This window comes from Mytilus galloprovincialis, chromosome 3 (assembly GCF_965363235.1).
Source record: "Mytilus galloprovincialis chromosome 3, xbMytGall1.hap1.1, whole genome shotgun sequence".
Classification (NCBI taxonomy): Eukaryota; Metazoa; Mollusca; class Bivalvia; order Mytilida; family Mytilidae; genus Mytilus; species Mytilus galloprovincialis.
In genome coordinates, this window is record NC_134840.1 from 66,992,021 (window position 1) to 67,011,816 (window position 19,796).

The 19,796-nt window shown below is 31.0% G+C and overlaps 1 protein-coding gene across 1 annotated transcript in view; it reads right to left on the reverse strand.

Annotated features, from left to right (window-relative positions):
• Nucleotides 1-10,074, reverse strand: part of LOC143068684 (glutamate receptor ionotropic, kainate 2-like) — a 107,646-nt gene extending 97,572 nt beyond the window's left edge. The window contains exon 1 of the mRNA XM_076242924.1: nucleotides 9,796-10,074. Within this exon, the coding sequence (XP_076099039.1) occupies nucleotides 9,796-9,871 (76 nt within the window). The 5' untranslated portion in view covers nucleotides 9,872-10,074. The remainder of the gene's footprint in view (nucleotides 1-9,795) is intronic.
• Nucleotides 10,075-19,796: the final 9,722 nt, after the last annotated feature.

A 19,796-nucleotide genomic window follows, 5' to 3' on the forward strand; every position in this document is an offset into this window, starting at 1 on the left:
AATGACTAGTGTACAGATATCGTATTTTTATTTTCAGTCACGCCTCACAATATTGATAAATTTGACCGATAAAATCGAAATTTGTCTTAAAATATGAAAGAGTACTTGAAACACCATTTGACCATGTATAATATCGTAAACATGTCATATATAGAATATTAAATTTCAAGGGATTTGCAATTGTGTATTTATGAAATTGGTCTTCACCTACACTTGCAATAGAAAACACATCATCATATGTACACTGCTAATCAATGTACAAGAAATTGACATGACTGTCACACTGGGTAACAGCGTGAATCACTCGTAATCATAAGAATAAAATAATTGTCAGATAAAACCGTAGAGCTTAACTGATTTAAACTTGAAAATACATCGTTATCTATGAGTTCAAAATAATTATTAATGGTTATGGTAGAAAAAAAATTATTTGACTTTATCGTCGTTTTTTTTTTTTTAATTTAATTTCCGAACATTCATTTACAAAACAGTTTTGCACTAGAACAATACTATACATTTATGGTAAACTGTTATTCCGTATTCCTAGTATTGTTTAACCTGTACATGAATACATAAATGTCGTTTTCATATAATCAAAGGGACAATGATGTTTTTCATGAACTAATACCAAATAGTGTCATCAATTGATCAAAACCCACCTACAAAAAAAACCGTTTGATTAAACATTAAGAAAAAGAAAAAGAGAAAACCAACGACTATCAGATCCATTACAGTCTCAAGGAGGCGGAGTACTAATTATCTGGCATATGCCTTCTGTATATATTCTTTTTTCAAGTTTTTATATCTCCTTTGTCATAATATCAAATATAGTGACTGTCTTTTCTGGGTAGCACTACCTTCACTTTTCTAGTACTGAAAAAAATTACCAGCCGCGCGACAAGTTGCATAAACATCGAAATACCCGGCGTCCGTCCGTCTGTTCAAATTGTGCCTTTCCGTTTGGTCTTGTTAGCGCTCTCACGTGTACAGCTTTTGACAGATTTTTATGACTTGTATCAGTAATGTCTCGGACTTTTTCGAAAATAAGTCCCAATCGACTATTTTTAAAAGAATTATGGCCTTTTGAAATATTAATTATATCGAAAATTGCATTGTTAACGCTCTCCTGTGTACAATTCTGGCCAGATCTTTCCAAATTCATATTACAGGTTGATATCAGCTATGACTAGGACAAGTTCGAAAATCGGTGCTGATAAAAAAAAATTGCATTGTTAACGCTCTCCTGTGTACAATTCTGGCCAGATCTTTCCAAATTCATATTACAGGTTGATATCAGCTATGACTAGGACAAGTTCGAAAATCGGTGCTTATAAAAAAAAATTAAAAAGAGTTATAACCCTTGAAAATATGTATCATATTGGTAATTGCAATGTATATGTTCTCTTGTCTCTATTTCGCTAACATATTAACAATTAGTGGATTTTGAAAAAACAAAACTAAAAAAAATATTGCCCTTGGATAGATAAATCAATATTGCCCTTGCATAGATAAAACAATATTGCCCATGGAAAGATCAAATAAAAACGAGAGAGGTAATGAAACTCGTGACTGACTTTTGCGTTACCTTTAAACTCATCTAAGTAAGAGCGTTAAGATCATATATACTTCAGATCTGATAAAAAGACTAGAAATGTGCTCCTCTCTGCAATCTCTTCAATTACTTCAAAGAAGCATAAATCAAAAAGACTTCAACGTTGATTCCCAGTCATTCATTTCTGAAGGAACTACATGGAATTTTTTTATTTTGTATTTTAGCCGTAAAAAAAGTACGATGACACTATCTTTTCTTTTGATTTTCCCAAAACCTTGTATAAAAGCTATCTTTTTGTAATGTATTTTACAATTCTATCATTTTGTTGAGTTTCCAATAACAAAGATGTGTATTTTTTCCTGTTGAATCCATACAAAACGTAATTTTTCATCTATTTTTTAAATATATATCAATATATACTACGTTTTGGCAAAGTATGAACAAATTCTGTCATTTTTATTTTAGACTCTGACTCCCATACCACCTTAAGCTCATATACAACATATTATATCATACACATGTGAATTAAGCATGAATTATATAAAGAGTTTCATAAATGTTAAAGCAAATAAAATCAATTGTATGAAATTAAAGGAAATGAACAATCATACTGCATGATGTTGTCTTCTGAAGTATATTTTAGAAGAAAAAAAAAGAGGAAAATTGCAATAAAAAAGGAAGTACAAGCTAGATCAAACAGAGAGATATATAGATTTTGTTTTATAACAGTAAAATGTTTGTCATTACGTAGTTATAATTGTCCATTCGCTTCACAATGTAATGTCGCAGTTATTAATTTGGCATTTCTTGAATATATGAAATAAAGGTAATTATAACGTATTTTATATATCCTGATTTAGAATTTGGAAGACGAATATAGTGAATTAATTCAAAAATTAAGTTTTTGTCCCTATTTGAAATTGAAAACTTAATGGGAATATGAATATGGCCCTTTGAAGAAAATTACAGACGGAAACTTATTATAGGTGTTGTATGAACGGAAATCGTTATCATCTGCATTTGTTTTAAACATTTAAAAGATATATATAACTTATTTCAAACAGGATAGTTAAAAAAAACATCCTATTTTTTACGGTGGTGTAGTCGGAAAATTTAGAAAGATACCGAGTAGACTTGTCGATTTGTCATTCAGAGTCATATATAGGATTGTGAATATATAGATGACGTATAACAATGATATTTAGTTTGATTTTAATTTGTTGGAAACAAAATACTTCTTTAAATAAACTCATCATAGATAACAGGATTGAAATTTTATATTTGCGCCAGACGCGCGTTTTATCTACAAAAGGCTCATCAGTCACGGTCGAATTAAAAAAAGTTAGAAAGGCAAAAAAATGTACGAAGTTGAAGAGCATTAGCATTCAATCTCATTCATTATCCAGTATCTTGAAGTGGGAACTGTTCATTTTTCTGATAAAACTAATTTCTTAAAAAATTATTCGACATTTCTTTAAAAAATAGAAATCGATAAACCTTATTTTAGTTAATTGGCATTTTGGCTTTATATAATGCTCTTAAAATATTTAATGTCTTATTGTCATTTCAAGAAGTAATATGGATTTTCCTAGTATATATACTGGCTTATGCCAAACTAGGTATAAAACAAAGATTTTACTTGGGACTCTTGTGAATCAACATGTTATTTCACTTGTTATATGAATCTTTTATATGACTTACCATTCACTATATCGGGAGAGTGTATTATGATTGAAAGATTGTTGTTATTTAACGTCACTTCCACAGACAACTATTTAATGGCTAATTTCAATTAGTGGAAGGAGTAGAAGGAATTGACAATTCATCAAAAGGAAACATGTTAATCCTGGTCATATACAAATTTTAAGCCGAGCACACCTTCTCACGAGTTGGTTTCAAACTATCAACATCAGTGTTGACAGGCTACTAATCTCTGTCAACCACTCAGTCACATAGTCCCCTTTTCCCCATTTTTTTTTTCTTTTCTCGAAGGTTTAATTCAGATATATCATTAAAAAAATATTGGTTTCAGACGAAAATGTTGCATAGGCGGATCCAGGGGACCCTTCGTGGGACAAATTGTGTTGATTATATAGGGAATCATTGAAGCATGACTGGAGCGGGCCCCCCTTAGGTCAGTCAGCGGGGCCCCCTTAGGAAAAGTTCTGGATCCGCCACTGTGTTGTGAGGATGTATAGTTCAATTATATTTCTTTCAGTGTTAACAACTATTTTAAATTCAAACAGTCCAAAGACTACAATATTAGAAAAAAGTATGATGAATCGTGAATGAAACTGTTTTCATATGTTTGACAAAATTACTATATCCTTTATCAAAGTTAATTGCATTGCAAGGTTTGTAAAGGAAAACGTTCATCGATAGAATTAAACAAAATGTTTGGTAAACAAATATCAATCTAAAGACAGCCGTGGTGTAGTGGTCACTGCATCGGAGTACTAACACAAAGGTTTCTGGTTCGCATCTCGGTCCGGGATGAACATATTAAGAGAATGAATATGCGGCTCTTACTTGACACCATTTGCGAGTATGGTCGTGAGGAAACGACGATAGTCCATCGGAAGGGGACGATCAATGGTCAACCCGTGTTAAGAGAGAGCCATATCTCTTGCACGTAAAAGACACTCTTGTAGATTTAAAAAAAAGAGCAGGATAATGCCGCTACAAGGCAGCACTGGCAACGGCAAAGTGGAAAGGGATTAATATAATATATAATATAAATTGCAAAACTTGTTTAACCCAATCCACTATAAATTAATATGTTTAAATTAAACATATATCATTCCTAATCATCTTGAAACTCTAACGTTCTAATTAAACAGTGATAACATTTCAACAGTTAAGCTGCTCTAAATATTACAGTTGTTAAGCATTCATTTGATGTCTTTGAGCTTTTAATTTTGCCATTTGATTAGAGAGTGTTCATTTTGAGTTCAATAGTTTTGTGATTTTACTTTTTACATGTTTAAATGGCAGATATAAGTTCTGAATTTAAGAAATAGAAGTAAAGTGATTTAAATTCTTGAATCTCTGACTTACGAATACTCAATTTTGAGCATTCTAGATGAATCTTAGTCTAACAAAGCGATCCGTACGCACGAAATTTATAATGTACCATTTTCAATTTGATACTTATGTTCCAAATTTGACATATCTCCGTTTTGACGTATTTGCTCTTTTAATGCAACGGCATAAGTGGATACGCAAGATAATCTTAATAAGCCAATTTATTTCTTCTTACATTTTTTGTATGAATTTAAAAGATAACATTTTGAGGAATTAATGCAGATTATTCATTGTTACAATATATTTAATTGTTAATTATTTATTTTGGAGCATTTATATGGCAAGAGGGAGAAATAAACTATATTCTTATGTTGACTGTATTAGAAACCCTATCAACTTTGTTCCTTCGTTCTGTTCACCAAATCGTATGCTTCCAAAATATCAGTCTGTGACAATGAGTAAATATTTGGGAAAAATAATTTTCATATAAATTTGTTATTATTACAGATTTTTTTTTCTACATAAATTTGATTTTCATAAAACAGTATATTGATTAGAAAAAAGTAGTTGTAACCGCACACTTGTCCCGTGATTTTCCTACATGCAAAGTCATCATAAAATTGAGAATGGAAATGGGGAATGTTAACAGATTTGATGTACAATTGGTTTTAGAAATTTTTCTTCATAAACTACATAGTTTAATTCGGAGATGAATTAAAACATTTACTCTCTTTTATTATTGATCAATAAGAATTTTTTATTTTACTTCGGAAAATACTGAATGATATTATTTTTTCAAAAGTCAACAAAACTATAATAAAAAAAACAACTAAAATAACATAGATTCATTGTTAAGTTTCCGTTGCTAATAGCGTTGGTAAAATTTCAAAACGTGAAAAATTAGGTAGGATACTTCAGACTCTAACATGTCGAAGCATTTATGTAATATGACACCACTGCTGTTACTACTTAAGAAATTGCATTTTTCATCCCAAAAACTTAGTCTTGTTTATTTTGCCAATATGTTATGTAATCCCTATCGCAAAAATCAATTTCGTAATTAACAAAAATATGTTTTATAAAATATGAATATGATACACGGATATATAGATTATTTTCCGACAGAAACAATACATCTTATATTTGATTAATACATGTATTATGACAATTTTAGCCCAGGTCTGTAGTTGAATAAGGGTATAAAACGGTAAAATTATCAAGTATGTCGGATTTCTAAAGCGCTATGTACGTTTTTCAATAACGATTATATTTTCATTTGCTTATGCAGTAATAGCCTGCAAATAGCATTTAACCCTTATGAATTCTATTATTCAATCATCGTTCAACAGTTTTTCGAAACGAAATATGCATTTATCCTTACTTCTCCTGCAAAGTATATGCGCAATATTTACCCACTTGCATGAAACATGACAAAATTCCAAAAAGTATAAGTTAAAACACTGAAATCTCATAATAGTCTAGTCATTCAAATTTACATCAAACCTCTGTGTTCATCAGCTTTTTTTTCTATACCTATGGTAGATACTTTTTTAAACGCTTTATTACCTTCTTTAATATTTCAGAAAACTATTGTCAGACATTTGATATACAGGTGTGCTGTGATGTAAGAAACCAAGCAGTAACTGTTTAGTTTTGAACATTTTTCTTGGATAAATAGTATTATTTGCTAATATTTTGGCCACGAGCATCACTGAAGAGACATGTATTGTCGAAATGCGCATCTGGTGCAACAAAATTGGTACCGTTGATTTTATTACTACCACTGGGTCGATGCCTCTGCTGGTGGACTATTAGTCCCCGAGGGTATCACCAGCCCAGTAGCCAGTACTTCGGTACTGGCATGAAAATACGGATTTTTTTGTGTAATTAAAATTTGCTGTTACAAAATATTAAAAATTATTATAAATTAAGGAATGTATCTCCCTCGTGCAAAGCTCTGATTCCTTTCACGAATTTGGCTATACTTTTTGGACCTTTTGGATTATAGCTCTTCATCTTTTATATAAGCTTTGGATTTCTAATATTTTGGCCACGAGCATCACTGAAGAGACATGTATTGTCGAAATGCGCATCTGGTGCAACAAAATTGGTACCGTTGATTTTATTGCTAAAGATGTAACTTAGTTTTTGATTTATCAATTTTGAGCACATCTGTGACGTGTAGACTAAACGGATAATCCCAAGGTTAACATTTAGACTTTCGTGATCATCCTGTTTATACACTCACAATTAATGAAGCATTTTCTTACCATAAACTACAGTAACGAGACAATTTTCTACAAATATTTAAGGAATGACTTATATTTTTCTGTCTAGGAAGAAATAACATGAAAAATATGATGCACTTTGAAAAGTGTGCACCATATTTTTTATGTTATTTTGAAATTAAACGACAGAAAAATTTTACAGTCGATTAATTTCCTAATTATTGAGTTCTAAACTCCATTTTCAATAATTTAATCATGGAGGGAGGGAATGAAAACGTTACTGTCAAAAAACATTCAGCGAATTAGATGGCATGTTACATCCAGAATTAAATTATTTATTGATAACAGCCCAAATAACAATATTTATAGCTTGTGAATGACTACAGTTTTTTGTTTAAATGATTGGTATGTTACACACATATCCAAGGTTCTTATATTTTCGAGAAAATTGTTTTGAAAAACAGAAAGAATGGGGCAAAAACAATAAATATATAGAAATTTTCAAATAAAATCGATGATTTGTTGAACACCAAACGTGCGTCTATTGTACAATATTAGAAAACTGGTTTCTATGGGGATTTTATTGAAAACATATACCACCGATATGTATCCTATTAGAAAACAAACCAATATGTAGACATTTAAGCAGGGTATCTCAAGAATACGAAAATTCTAAGGTAGAAAAACATCATTTGTTTATTGCGAAGTTTTCTTGTAAAGTAAAGATAACAAATATTGAATATTCTAGATCATTTTAGGGCCTATAATGGTGACTGTATTTAACTTTTAGTTTTGTAATATTTCATTGGTGTTATGAGACAAAAAGTAAAATCACAAAATTACTCAACTCTGAGGAAAATTTTAAAAAGGAAAGTTTCAAATCAAATGTCAAAATAAAAAGCTCGAACTGATCAAACGAATGGATAAACACTGTCATATTCCTGACTTGGTACAGGAATTTAGTACTTGGTAAATTCATCCTTTAACAAAACGTATTTTTAAATAGATTTAACTGTGATCATTTATCATCACCAAGGCAAATATATTGAATATATGTGACATTTTGTGACATTTGATTATGATTCAAGCCTCATCTTATTGTTACTCGTAAGAAAGATAAGAAAAGGGAAGTGTATCGTAAACATCTGAAAAAGGAAATTAACCTTCTAACGGCAATATTGATAATGTAATTAATTTTATTTATAGACATCATATGCATTGAGATCATATGATAGACTTCCAAGAAATAATTACAGCGATTAATGATTTTCTTTTGAAATCTTAAAAGTGCGTGTATCGTAGAAACGAATTATGTCATTGTTACTTGTAATTTTGTTTTCTAATGCTACATTTTTTTTTTGGCTTCGAGTTTTGTTTATGTTATAATTTACATCAAAAGAATTGAAAGTCGTCCAAAAAAATGTCCGGTCACAAGTGAGGCAATTATTATAAACAGAATCCTCAAAAATGTCGTAGCAATATTGTCATCACAAAAACAATACCGCTAACAGTGACAAACAACAAGCCACCATTAGGACATATTTTCATTTTTTTTAAACAAAAAAATATACAGCATCATCACATAATTGTCATCACTGAAATTGCTTCAATTCAATTCTGTGGTAATGATTTACTAGTATGAACATTTACATACAATATCAAATATTGAATCAATTTGAAAACTTTCTTCACAATGTTTGCTTGTATTACATAATTTGTATGTAAACACGCAACATGTACAATAAATTTAATGGATCTTTCCACAAATTTTGTAATCTGCTTTTAAAATGTACTCGTTAAATATCGAAATGAAATAGACGATCAACCATCGTAGATGTTCATCGATGTGTCAGAATAAAAATGTCAAATATTTGAAAAAAATAGGTTCAATTCAAATAGAAATCTAAGAATACATGTAAGACTACTACTTCTAAGCTTCATTTTCTTGTTTTTGAATATAGATACTTTTTTATATTAATATAGGTCACCAAGTAAACGAAGGGAAACCTACCTATGAAAACAATTGTTGGTTACTTATTAATGGGACAACAAAAACAACTAAATATCAAAATTTCAAAACTGTAAAAAGAAACTTCAGGAATAAAGCCTACGTTTCGTCAACACTAGATATTTTTCTTCATCAAATATCAAGTTCTTATTATCTGAAAGTTAAACTAAGTCATGAATAAATTTGACTAATACAACAAATGACATATGCCGTAACACTACTGAGCATTTTATGAAATAAAATAACACATATACATGTACATGAGTCCAGTAAAAGTTCAACGAGCTATAGTTGTATGTATTACTTAACATGAGAAAGCACCAAAACAACTGTGTATTTGTTTTGGTGGGGTTTTTTTTGTACCGTCTCTCGTCTGCAATGACCTTCTTAGTAATTGTCATTGCTAACATTTTAATGTGTTTGTTATGTTGAAGAATTAAATGTTAATAGCAGATTTTAGTAGTTTGTATTACAATTTTCAAAGTTTTCTGGACTAGGTACGATTAAGAAGTTTGCATAATGGGCCGGAAAGGCTATTGCAGATGAGTGCAAAAGCCATGTTTATTTCTAGTTGTCTTTAGTATTTTGTTTTCATGTCGTGCTGTCTAGTTGATGGTCACTCTACGTCCCTTTTTATTCGTTTAATGTGATTTCCTCGGAGTTTTGAATTGTTTTACGTCCCCCAAAGGGAAATATTAATTACCTCCTAATAAACAAACTTCTTATTGGAATTACAGATACAAATTGCAGATACTGTAGACTTCTTATTGTTCATGATTACCACTTTTGGTAGAAAGAGATAAATTCTATTCAAGTGAATTCTTGATTTCAAGGTTTTGTCTTAGTCTGCTTGCATGCACTTTTGAAACGAAATACATGCAAATTAATAAATATCCCATGAATAACAATTATTCAACAGTAATCCGTGTTGGAACCAAAATTTGTCTCTTATAGTGTACATACAAAGAACTGAATTTACTTACCAATCTTTAAAATAACCGTCTGGTGGGACAAAATTGGTAATCCAAATAAGAACACAAGAAAAATGGAACTCCTCATAACTGATTGTAATTCCACATTGAATCATTAAGTTAATGTGTTGCGGATAGTATAAAGTTCCAATGTCGCATATATGATTAGAACAAAGCTTGACGTTGTTTCTTGTATTTCCATCATTTAAATCATTACTCGTATAACAATCGCTTACATTTTAACACTACCAGATATAGTTTAAAGCCGGCTGCCGTTAATGATCAATACCAAATTACTAAATAGAGACTTATTTATCCATTGATAAACCTTCATAAAAATTGGAAATTGTTATTATTATTTATTTAACGTGTGGATTGTTTGTAATTTGGCGTTCTTTCTACGGTCGTTGCCTGTGAAACAAATCCAATGGGAATATTAGTGACTAACTTCCCATTAGGACAAGATGATGGAAAAAGAATATTAATTGCTTTTTTAACTTTTAATTAATGAAATAAACTAAGTATAAAAATGAAGCAAATCTTTTATATTGATTCCAAGTACTAGTATTGTTTATTTTTGTTTGCTAGTTCCACCTTGTAAATATCAAATAATTATTTGTTATCATAATATATCGTTATAATAACATATCTTACATAATATGTTGTCATTTAATATGGTTATATCAACATAAGTACTGATGATCAGTTTGTCTTAATATTGATATTGTAAAACATTAGCTGTGAGATACAATAAGAAGCTTTCTGTCGAGTGAGCGCCGCGAACGAGACCAGTCCAAAAAGGCTTCATAATGTGCTGAGCTGATATTTTACGATATAAATATGAGGAACATCTGATAATCGATTTATTGGATAGTATTTCGGTTATTTGCATGATAGAAACAATTGTTTTCTTTGTTTCACCAGCAAAGCGGAAGATGACTTAGTCTAGTTTGGGTAAGACGTCGGTTTATGTATTATATCACGTCATTGATATGTCTGGATACAATTTGTTTAGGGTTAAGGTCAAGAGACCGTAAGTTGCTATGTCAGAGATTTTGGTAAAATTTGCAATTAACTTTGGCTCGTTAAACCACAGCTGAAAATTGATCAACAAAATGAATGCATCTCTTTTTTTTTCTTAAATCTATCTCTTTAATTTCCTAATTTTACTAATAGAGGTTTTGTAGATAGATGAACATTTGAATATGATTTTGTGGTGCTCAGTCCTTATTTTTCTATGTTGTATTTTGTGTACTATTGTTTGTCTATTGATCTTTTTCCTTTTAGCCATGGTGTTTTCTGTTTATTTTCGACATATTAGTTTGAAAATGTACCTCTGGTATCTTTCGCCCTTTTTGGACAGAAAAAAATAATAAAACCGTCGAAAACGTTCTAACATTTGTCTTTATAATAGTAATATTAGTCTACATAGATTTTTTCAGTTTGACATATGGCGCCATGGTATAGAAACATGCATGTGTCATTTTATAATGGTATTGTATGTTATGTTATATCGTATATTGCGACTTAACCAACATGAAGATATAACACCAACGTTTTCTTTATTTCAATTTGATATACTGTGGATTCATTAATATTCGTTGGATACCAATTTTCGTGGATTTCGTGGGTACCGGGAAACCACGAATTTAAATATTCAACGAATTGCAAATTTTCTAAAGGAATATATGCATACTTTGTCAAAACCACGAAATTAAACATCCACGAATATGCAAGTTTTCCTCAAACCACGAACATTGGTACCCACGAAAATAAATGAATCCACAGTAGCCATACAGCATGCATATATTTTATTGTAACTATGTACTTATACTAATAATATATTTACATAGTAAAGTCACCCAATTATGAACTGAAATGGTCATTTTAATGTGTAAGAAGTTCATGTATAATGTCAAACTATATAAATAAAGGTTCAAGAAGAGGAGCACAGTTGGATCAAATGAGAATGCCGATTGCATATTGAAAAAAATACGTCCTCAACTATGTTTTCAATCCAGAAATCATGCATCTCGATAATGTCAGTTTCAGAAAATCCTTTGTTGGAATTTGAGTGATTTTGTTACATATTACGATTTATCCATCCCTAAGACAAGATACACTTGTAACAACGTTGGACATTCTGTTTAGGCATATCCTGTTGTGCCTTCATTATCCGTAGTATAAATTCAAACTCGGTCACAAGATATAACAATCAAGAATATGGCTTACATTGCAGATCAGACGACGTTACTGGTATCTTACGAATTGAGACTGAAAAACATGTCGCTAGAAAGTTAAGACCATGACACATCGTTTCGGTCAACACATTCGTGGTTGTGACATAGAATTAAAAGTTTTGGTATCACTCGTTCTTATTAGTAAATCTGTCAGGATAGTCTTTTTGTACAAGGAGTAGACAGTTTTTTATTCTATCAAATAAAGTGTCTACTTTTGGTTCATCTTGCTCATGTTTCACAATTGTATGGCATAGTCTTCAAGTGCATCCATCAGTTATCCTAAATTCTACTTTTAGCTGAGTTTTTGGAATCCTCTAAGTGTCTCCTTTTATAATAACCAGCGGGACAGTGTTTGTATAGGGACAATGCATGAAGCAGAAAAATGGTGCCGTTAATTTTATAAAATATTTTTTTTGTGTACAATGTCTCTAATACGTTTATAAAAATTATTTTATATCTTTTTTTCTATATCTTAACATTTGTTAATTTGAAGGAATGGAATGATGATTCTATTAACCATTCTTTTTAAAATTCAAAGACACTATATTTACATATTTTGAGTCCAAATGAACCTTTGTTAAATATCATATATTTACCAGATAAACACAGTCTGAGTTAATACCTTCAGGACAACAGTCTATTTCATAGTTAATAGATATCAGTTGTACTTAACTTTTTATTTTACGATTGTTATTAAATTTCTAGTTTACTATTAAATTATTTACTCTGAAGCAAAAGCAATTAGTTCATTTATATTCTAATTACATAAATGGAAGTATAAATAGTGGTTTTTTTTTTATTCTGAATGTACCAACATGTTGTCAACGAAGACTGTCATGGTCTGTTAGTTAAACTTATTAGAAATATGATCGTGAAAAAAGATAATTTCGCAAAACAACATTCACTTCATTGTATAAGCTAATAGCAAAGACATAATCAATTAGAGTACTTGACCAAAACGCTTCGCAAGAGGTACTTTAAAAGAAAATGTTAAAGTAAAAACATTATATTAATCAAATATTTATTATCATTTCTATAATCATATATTTTTACTAATCTATTCCATATTTAAACTTTAAATGACTTTTCAGAACTACGTTTTAAGTTAAATTTTACTCAGATAGATTTTTTTCCAATTCATCTTCTTGATGGAATTCCATAATCTAGATAAATCCTGGATTTCAGGACTGTTATATTATTATATGTTTTCACTGGACCTGCAGATTTGTGTTTGCAATCATGAATTTTAATGGGATCTCCACGCATCTTTTTTTAAATTTCGTCTTGTAAATAATTAAAAAATGTATTGTTCGTATATCAAAAGTCTTCATTACTGCAATAATGTGACTATTAAATGTATTTTTTAAAGGAAAATTATTGTAAACACCAATCTGAAAGCAACATAACGATAAAAATAAGAAGAAAGATGAGATTTATTATTATTTTGATTTTAATCATTATATAATTTTCCCGCTTCAACTGCTAATTGGTCCTGGGCTTAAAAATGTTTAGCCTTAGGCGTTCCTGATTAAGGTAAATACGGAAAAACGCTTACAACACATACACTTTATAAAGTGTCGTTGTATATTTTACAGCGCTTGGTCAGAACTGCTGCTGGTGGATTATACTCATCTTAGCAGCGGTACTACTATTGACATTATTTATAACAAACCTTTCATTTATAACCATTGAAGAGCCATATGACCAAAAATAACCAATTAAATAGCCATACGCATATAAGGCCAACTTTGCCTAAGGGTTTTGAAACCTTAGTTTCTTAATTATTTCAAAATTGATAAACGGACTATTTTAGAACGAATGATTTATCAATCATGGTAGTACCGTACAAAGTTATATGTTTCTTACTTAGTATTTCTGTGGTATTAGGGCTCCTACAAAAGACTCATCGGTGACGCTCAGATCAAATACGGCTAAGGTTATCTATGCCTGGGATAAGAAAATCCTTAGTATTTCGAATAATGGGGGTAATCTAGCAAAGAACTACAGACGAAAGAAGTTTATAAAAAAAATTTTTATCAAATCTATTGACAAAGCTTATAATTAAAACGATATAACTATAACTATATATAAATAAAAAATGTATATTATTAGTCTTTGATTATCTTTCTTTTATTTGAGGGTCAATTTCTTTCCATCGATAATTATGATTCTGTTTCATGTAAACTGCCCATCCAACAATGATTATTATTTACCTGTTGTAGTCATAACGGTTTCTGATTTAGTAATAAAATTAAAACATAACAATTATTTGATATTTAAGGAAAATTCGATGATTTGAAGTATTGATCCTTGAAACAATAAAGAAAATGTAAATTTAATCCCTCATCTCTGTTTATTAATACATTCAAATGAGTGTAATGTAATGTTTAGAATGGGAAAAATCGAAAATAGACTATTCTCGGTTTTAGATTATGAAAAAAAAATCTTAAAAAATTATCGTTTGTGATCAGTAACAACATTAATTTCCATCAAAATAAGCTCTGGTTTGTATATTGACTGTGTGTTCTGTGTAGTTCAGTCTCTTTAACGTATTACCACCTTCTTCAAGTAAATCGATCTCCATTTAAAACATTACTGTTTTTCGGTAAACAAAACGAAGTCCTGCAAACGAATAAAGCTTTCAAAAGCTTAAACTATAACTTAAATGTGAAGTCATTGTACCAAATCGGACAAACAACGTACTAAAGTAACTGGCTCATGTAAAAATGGTATTTGATGGTTTTACAGCAAAGGACAGATTACCTTGTTTAGGACTTTTTTTGTCAAAAATAAACATGGACAAACATCATGGACAAACAAGTAAGTAATCAATGTACAATGTTTATATAAAAAAAACAAAGTTTTAAAATCCGTGGATTTTCTCCAAAAATTATTCCCTTTATTTTCCACAAAATCGCCATTTTCAATTAAATACAATAAAACAATAAATGATATTGCGTTGAACAAATTTTACTCTTGGTAATGGCACATCCCTATCATTCATATTTGCTGTTTGGATATTATTGCACTTTGTAAAAGAGGGACGAACGATACCAAAAGAGGGACGAAAGATACCAAAGGGACAGTCAAACTCATAAATCTAAAACAAACTGACAACGCCATGGCTAAAAATGAAAAAGACAAACAGAAAAACAATAGTACACATGACACAACATAGAAAACTAAAGAATAAACAACACCAACCCCACCAAAAACTAGGGGTGATCTCAGGTGCTCCGGAAGGGTAAGCAGATCCTGCTCCACATGTGGCACCCGTCGTGTTGCTTATGTGATTACAAATCTGGTAAATAGTCTAATTCGGTAGGTCACATTCATGAAAGGGAAAGGGATTGTAGTTACGACGTAAGGAACATATCCGATATCATTTGTGAAACGGTTATTCCATAACGGTCAACCAACTCGTGATTGCGTCCGTAAAATTTACGAAGGGATGATTTCAACTTCACCATTTGGAACTCTTGGTTTAATAGCTTCCTTGTGAGCAGTAACCCTCTATCAAGAAAATCATGATAGGAAATGCAAGCACGGGAATATCATATCAATTGGGAGATATATACCCCGTATGAAGGTGCTGCTGGAATGTTGCTACTTAGAAATGGAAAGTTCACAATTGGAAAGCTGAAATCATCTCTTTTGTCGTAAAGTTTTGTTTTCAACCGACCCTCATTGTCAATTTCTAGATGTAAGTCAAGATATGAAGCCGACTTAACTGTATCTGTAGTATCCTTTATCTCCAATTCGATGGGATAGATGCGTTCCACATAGTCACCAAATTTTGAATTGTTTAGTGAAAGAACGTCATCTATATAGCGGAAAGTAGAGTTAAAGGATATTTCTAGCTTCTTATCTTTCTTCCTAAGAAATTCCTGCATGAAGTCAGCCTCATAATAATAAAGAAACAAGTCGGGAAGTAGAGGAGCACAGGGAGAGTCAAACTCATAAATCTAAAACAAACTGACAACGCCATGGCTAAAAATGAAAAAGACAAACAAACAACAGCACACACGACACAACATAGAAAACTAAAGAATAAACAACACGAACCCCACCAAAAAACTAGGGGTGATCTCAGGTGCTCCGGAAGGGTAAGCAGATCCTGCTCCACATGCGGCACCCGTCGTGTTGTTTATGTGATAACAAATCCGGTAAATAGTCTAATTCAGTAGGTCACATTCATGAAAGGGAAGGGGATTGTAGTTACGACGTAAGGAACATATCGGATACCATTTGTGAAACGGTTATTCCATAACGGTCAACCAACTCGTGATGGCGTCCGTAAAATTTACGAAGGGATGATTTCGTAAATTTCGTTATGCACTTTGGTACTGAAGGGGTCATGAACTTCACTTATTGTTTTACTTCGGAACTATAAATTTCACTTCTCTACATTAGAGCAATCAAAATGTTAAAACTTGGTAAGTTTTCTTTGTTCTATTCAAAAACATATTAAGCAATGTAAAGAATAAACAATAAACCTGGACTTACCTGCTGTCAAATAGAGAAATGATTTTGATAGTTAAAGACATCTTTTCGATAGTTAATGAATCAGTATTCGAAATGTCAAATAACTCTTTTTAGTCATAATGCAGGATTTATAACCATATTACTGATTTCTTCACTGTCTCATAATCTTTAATTATATGTTATTACTATGAACCTTCAATAGCACGTGTGCTTATATTCTTTCATCACAGATTTCCCTCGCACCTGCGCTGTGCGATGGCCAAAGTTATAACGAAACGTCTCGTGGTTAAGGTCACTGCATACAGGAAAATCTCTACGAATAGTGTCTTGAAAGTCACTAATTCACTATCGGTACATTTATGAACATTTTGATAATATAAAGTGTTTTCTTTAAAAGAAGTTCCTGTTCACTTCATTTAGAGTAAACTTTGCCATTTGTTTTTAAATTTCAAGTTTCATATGACTTTAAGGAAAGAAATTTCGCTAAAGATTTGTTCAACTACTTTATAACTATGAGTCAAATTTGTTATTGATTCTAGCGCGCTAGTGATTTCGAATGAAATGCACGTGTGGCACGTTATATCCTGTAGCCCTAGTGTCTATGGTGAATTGTAATAGCCACTGGATGGTGCAACTATTTGTGGACGTTTCGTCCAAAGAATATCACCAACCCTGCACTTTTTAATATGAATGTCATTGGTATATAAACTTTTTTTGTAAATTTCTGTTGATAAAATTTTGATTTACTCTAAATGCAAAGGTTTGATCTAACAACTAGGCATTACTTGTACCTAAAGACATAGACGGTTTTTGCAAGATATGAAAAATTTTATGAAATATTATTTTCGGTGAATATCTGAAAATGTTCAAACATTTCTTAATCGTCAAATATTTTTCAGGTTCGAAAGTAGATGGTAAAGGCATTTATAGTCTTATTTGATATGATTTGAAATTTAAACTTGTTAATGTTATTATTAATGATATTATTGCATAGCAATATAATATTTCTCACAGAAAGTAACCAAAAGTTAGCGTGCAACAAATTCCAATATTGCATTAGTGCAATAAATCTTCAAAATTCATGACGTCATCAACGATAAACCAATTTTTACTTCAAATATTCTATTGCTATACAATAAAAGGGTTATTGCATGAATATTTGGGGAATATTGTCCCTCGTAGAACATATATTGCACTCGCAATCTCCTGCAATACAAAATTCTACTTGGGATAATATTCCCCAATATTCATGCAATAACCCTATATTATTATCGCTTATCATAGAAAAAATACTGTGGATTAAAAAACATATTTCAATTTTGCTATGAATCATTCATTCCAAATTTAAGTTAAAGTAGCTTTCAGAAAATTAATTTCTAATTCCCCTTATCAAATGATGAACACATGTTGACTTTCAATTTGTATTAGGAATAGGCCAAGATAGTTCATTAAAGCTAAAGATAAACCACTTCATACATATCTTCTATAAAACTCAACATCGAACATACAATGAACATACATGTGTTTTATAAAAGTACATTTTCTATCACGATTTGCTATCCAGATTCGGTTTTCCTTTATATTTATATAAAAACAAAAACAAAAGTTAGCAATATAAAACATCAATTCTCATTGAAACTTTCTGTTTTCCCAGAGCATAATTAAAAACAAATCCACCCACGAATAAAAAAATTAAAAGAAATATAATTGCATCTTCCCCTTCTGAATTAATAGTTAGAAATGAGATCAATATCTCAAAAATTAAATTAAAAGTACAGGAGAATTGATTTTCCCGATTCAAATTGATTATTTCAAAGGAATCTTGTTATTCCACTTATGACAATTAATTTGTTATCTCCAAACACTAGTCAGATTAATAAATAAATGTCAATAAATGCTAGACTGATACTTTTAACTATCATCTTACCGATTGGACGCATTTAACTTTTAATCAGCGTCAATGATGAATCTTTTGTAGACGAAACGCGCGTCTGGTGTATATACAAAATTTAGTCCTGGTATCTATGATGAGTTTATTTACAACCACTGGGTCGATGCCACTGCTGGTGGAGATTTATTTCCCCGAGGGTATCACCGGCCCAGTAGTCAGCACTTTTTGTGCTGACATGAATTATCATTGATATGGTTATATTGATAAATTAACTGTTTACAAAATTTTTAATTTTTGACAAACTAAGGCTTTTCTACCTCAGGCATAGATTACCTTAGCTGTATTTGGCAATAATTTTAGGAATTTTGGTCCTTAATGCTCTTCAACTTCGTATTTATTTGACCTTTTTAACTCTTTTGGATTCGAGCGTCACTGATGAGTCTTTTGTAGACGAAACGCGCGTCTGGCGTATATACAAAATTTAGTCCTGGCATCTATGATGAGTTTATTTCCTAGGAAAATGACTTGATGATATTGTCCCCAATTATGATTACAGGCAAAACAGTCATATCTTCAGAAAATCTTTTGTAACTAACGATATAACAATTTTTTAACGTAACATCTAAATTCTAATCAAAGAGCTGATTGCTTTGAGGGATACTATTGCCATTGTTTTCATTCATACATGTATTAGTATTATTTTCAAAAATAAATAAACTGCACGTGTAAAATGCTCGTAAAAAGTGATTCACGTAATCTGAATAGTTATTCATCTTTAAAAATAGCCAATCCTCGATACAAGTGTATGAACAATGTACTTATTGTGCTTTATTTTTGTACTTTACAATCCACAGCAGTCTCTGAGAGTGAGAGAAGGTATTTCACTTCGTACCTTATCACCTATTTTCCTACGTGAATTCTAGATGGAACCCCATTCCTAATTCTTTAAATATTTAATTTCCCTTGGGTCAGTGGGCATGACTCTTTTCCGTACACATTCCTCTGTTTAAATTGCGATCGGTTTTAATATAATACGACGTCTATCGTCAGAACGAGTTAATTTTTCTCGACGTATCTGCGACCTCCATTTGTACATATTTTTTCTCGACGTATCTGCGTTTGACAGAAGTTACTTACGAAAGGGAGACAGCTCGAAGCGATAATTTGGAAAACTCCATTTTGGCTGAAGGGGTGTTCTAGTTGCACCTTTACGTTGTGGACTACATCTATTTTAATTTAAATGATGCATCTATAATACTTAAATTACGAGGTCCAATTTGTCAGCCGTCATCACGTAAAAACGACGAATCAAAGAATTCAACTTTATATATAACTAATATAGTACAAAGGTGTAGATAAAAAATTACACCACTCCAGACCCTTTTGTTTTCCACGTA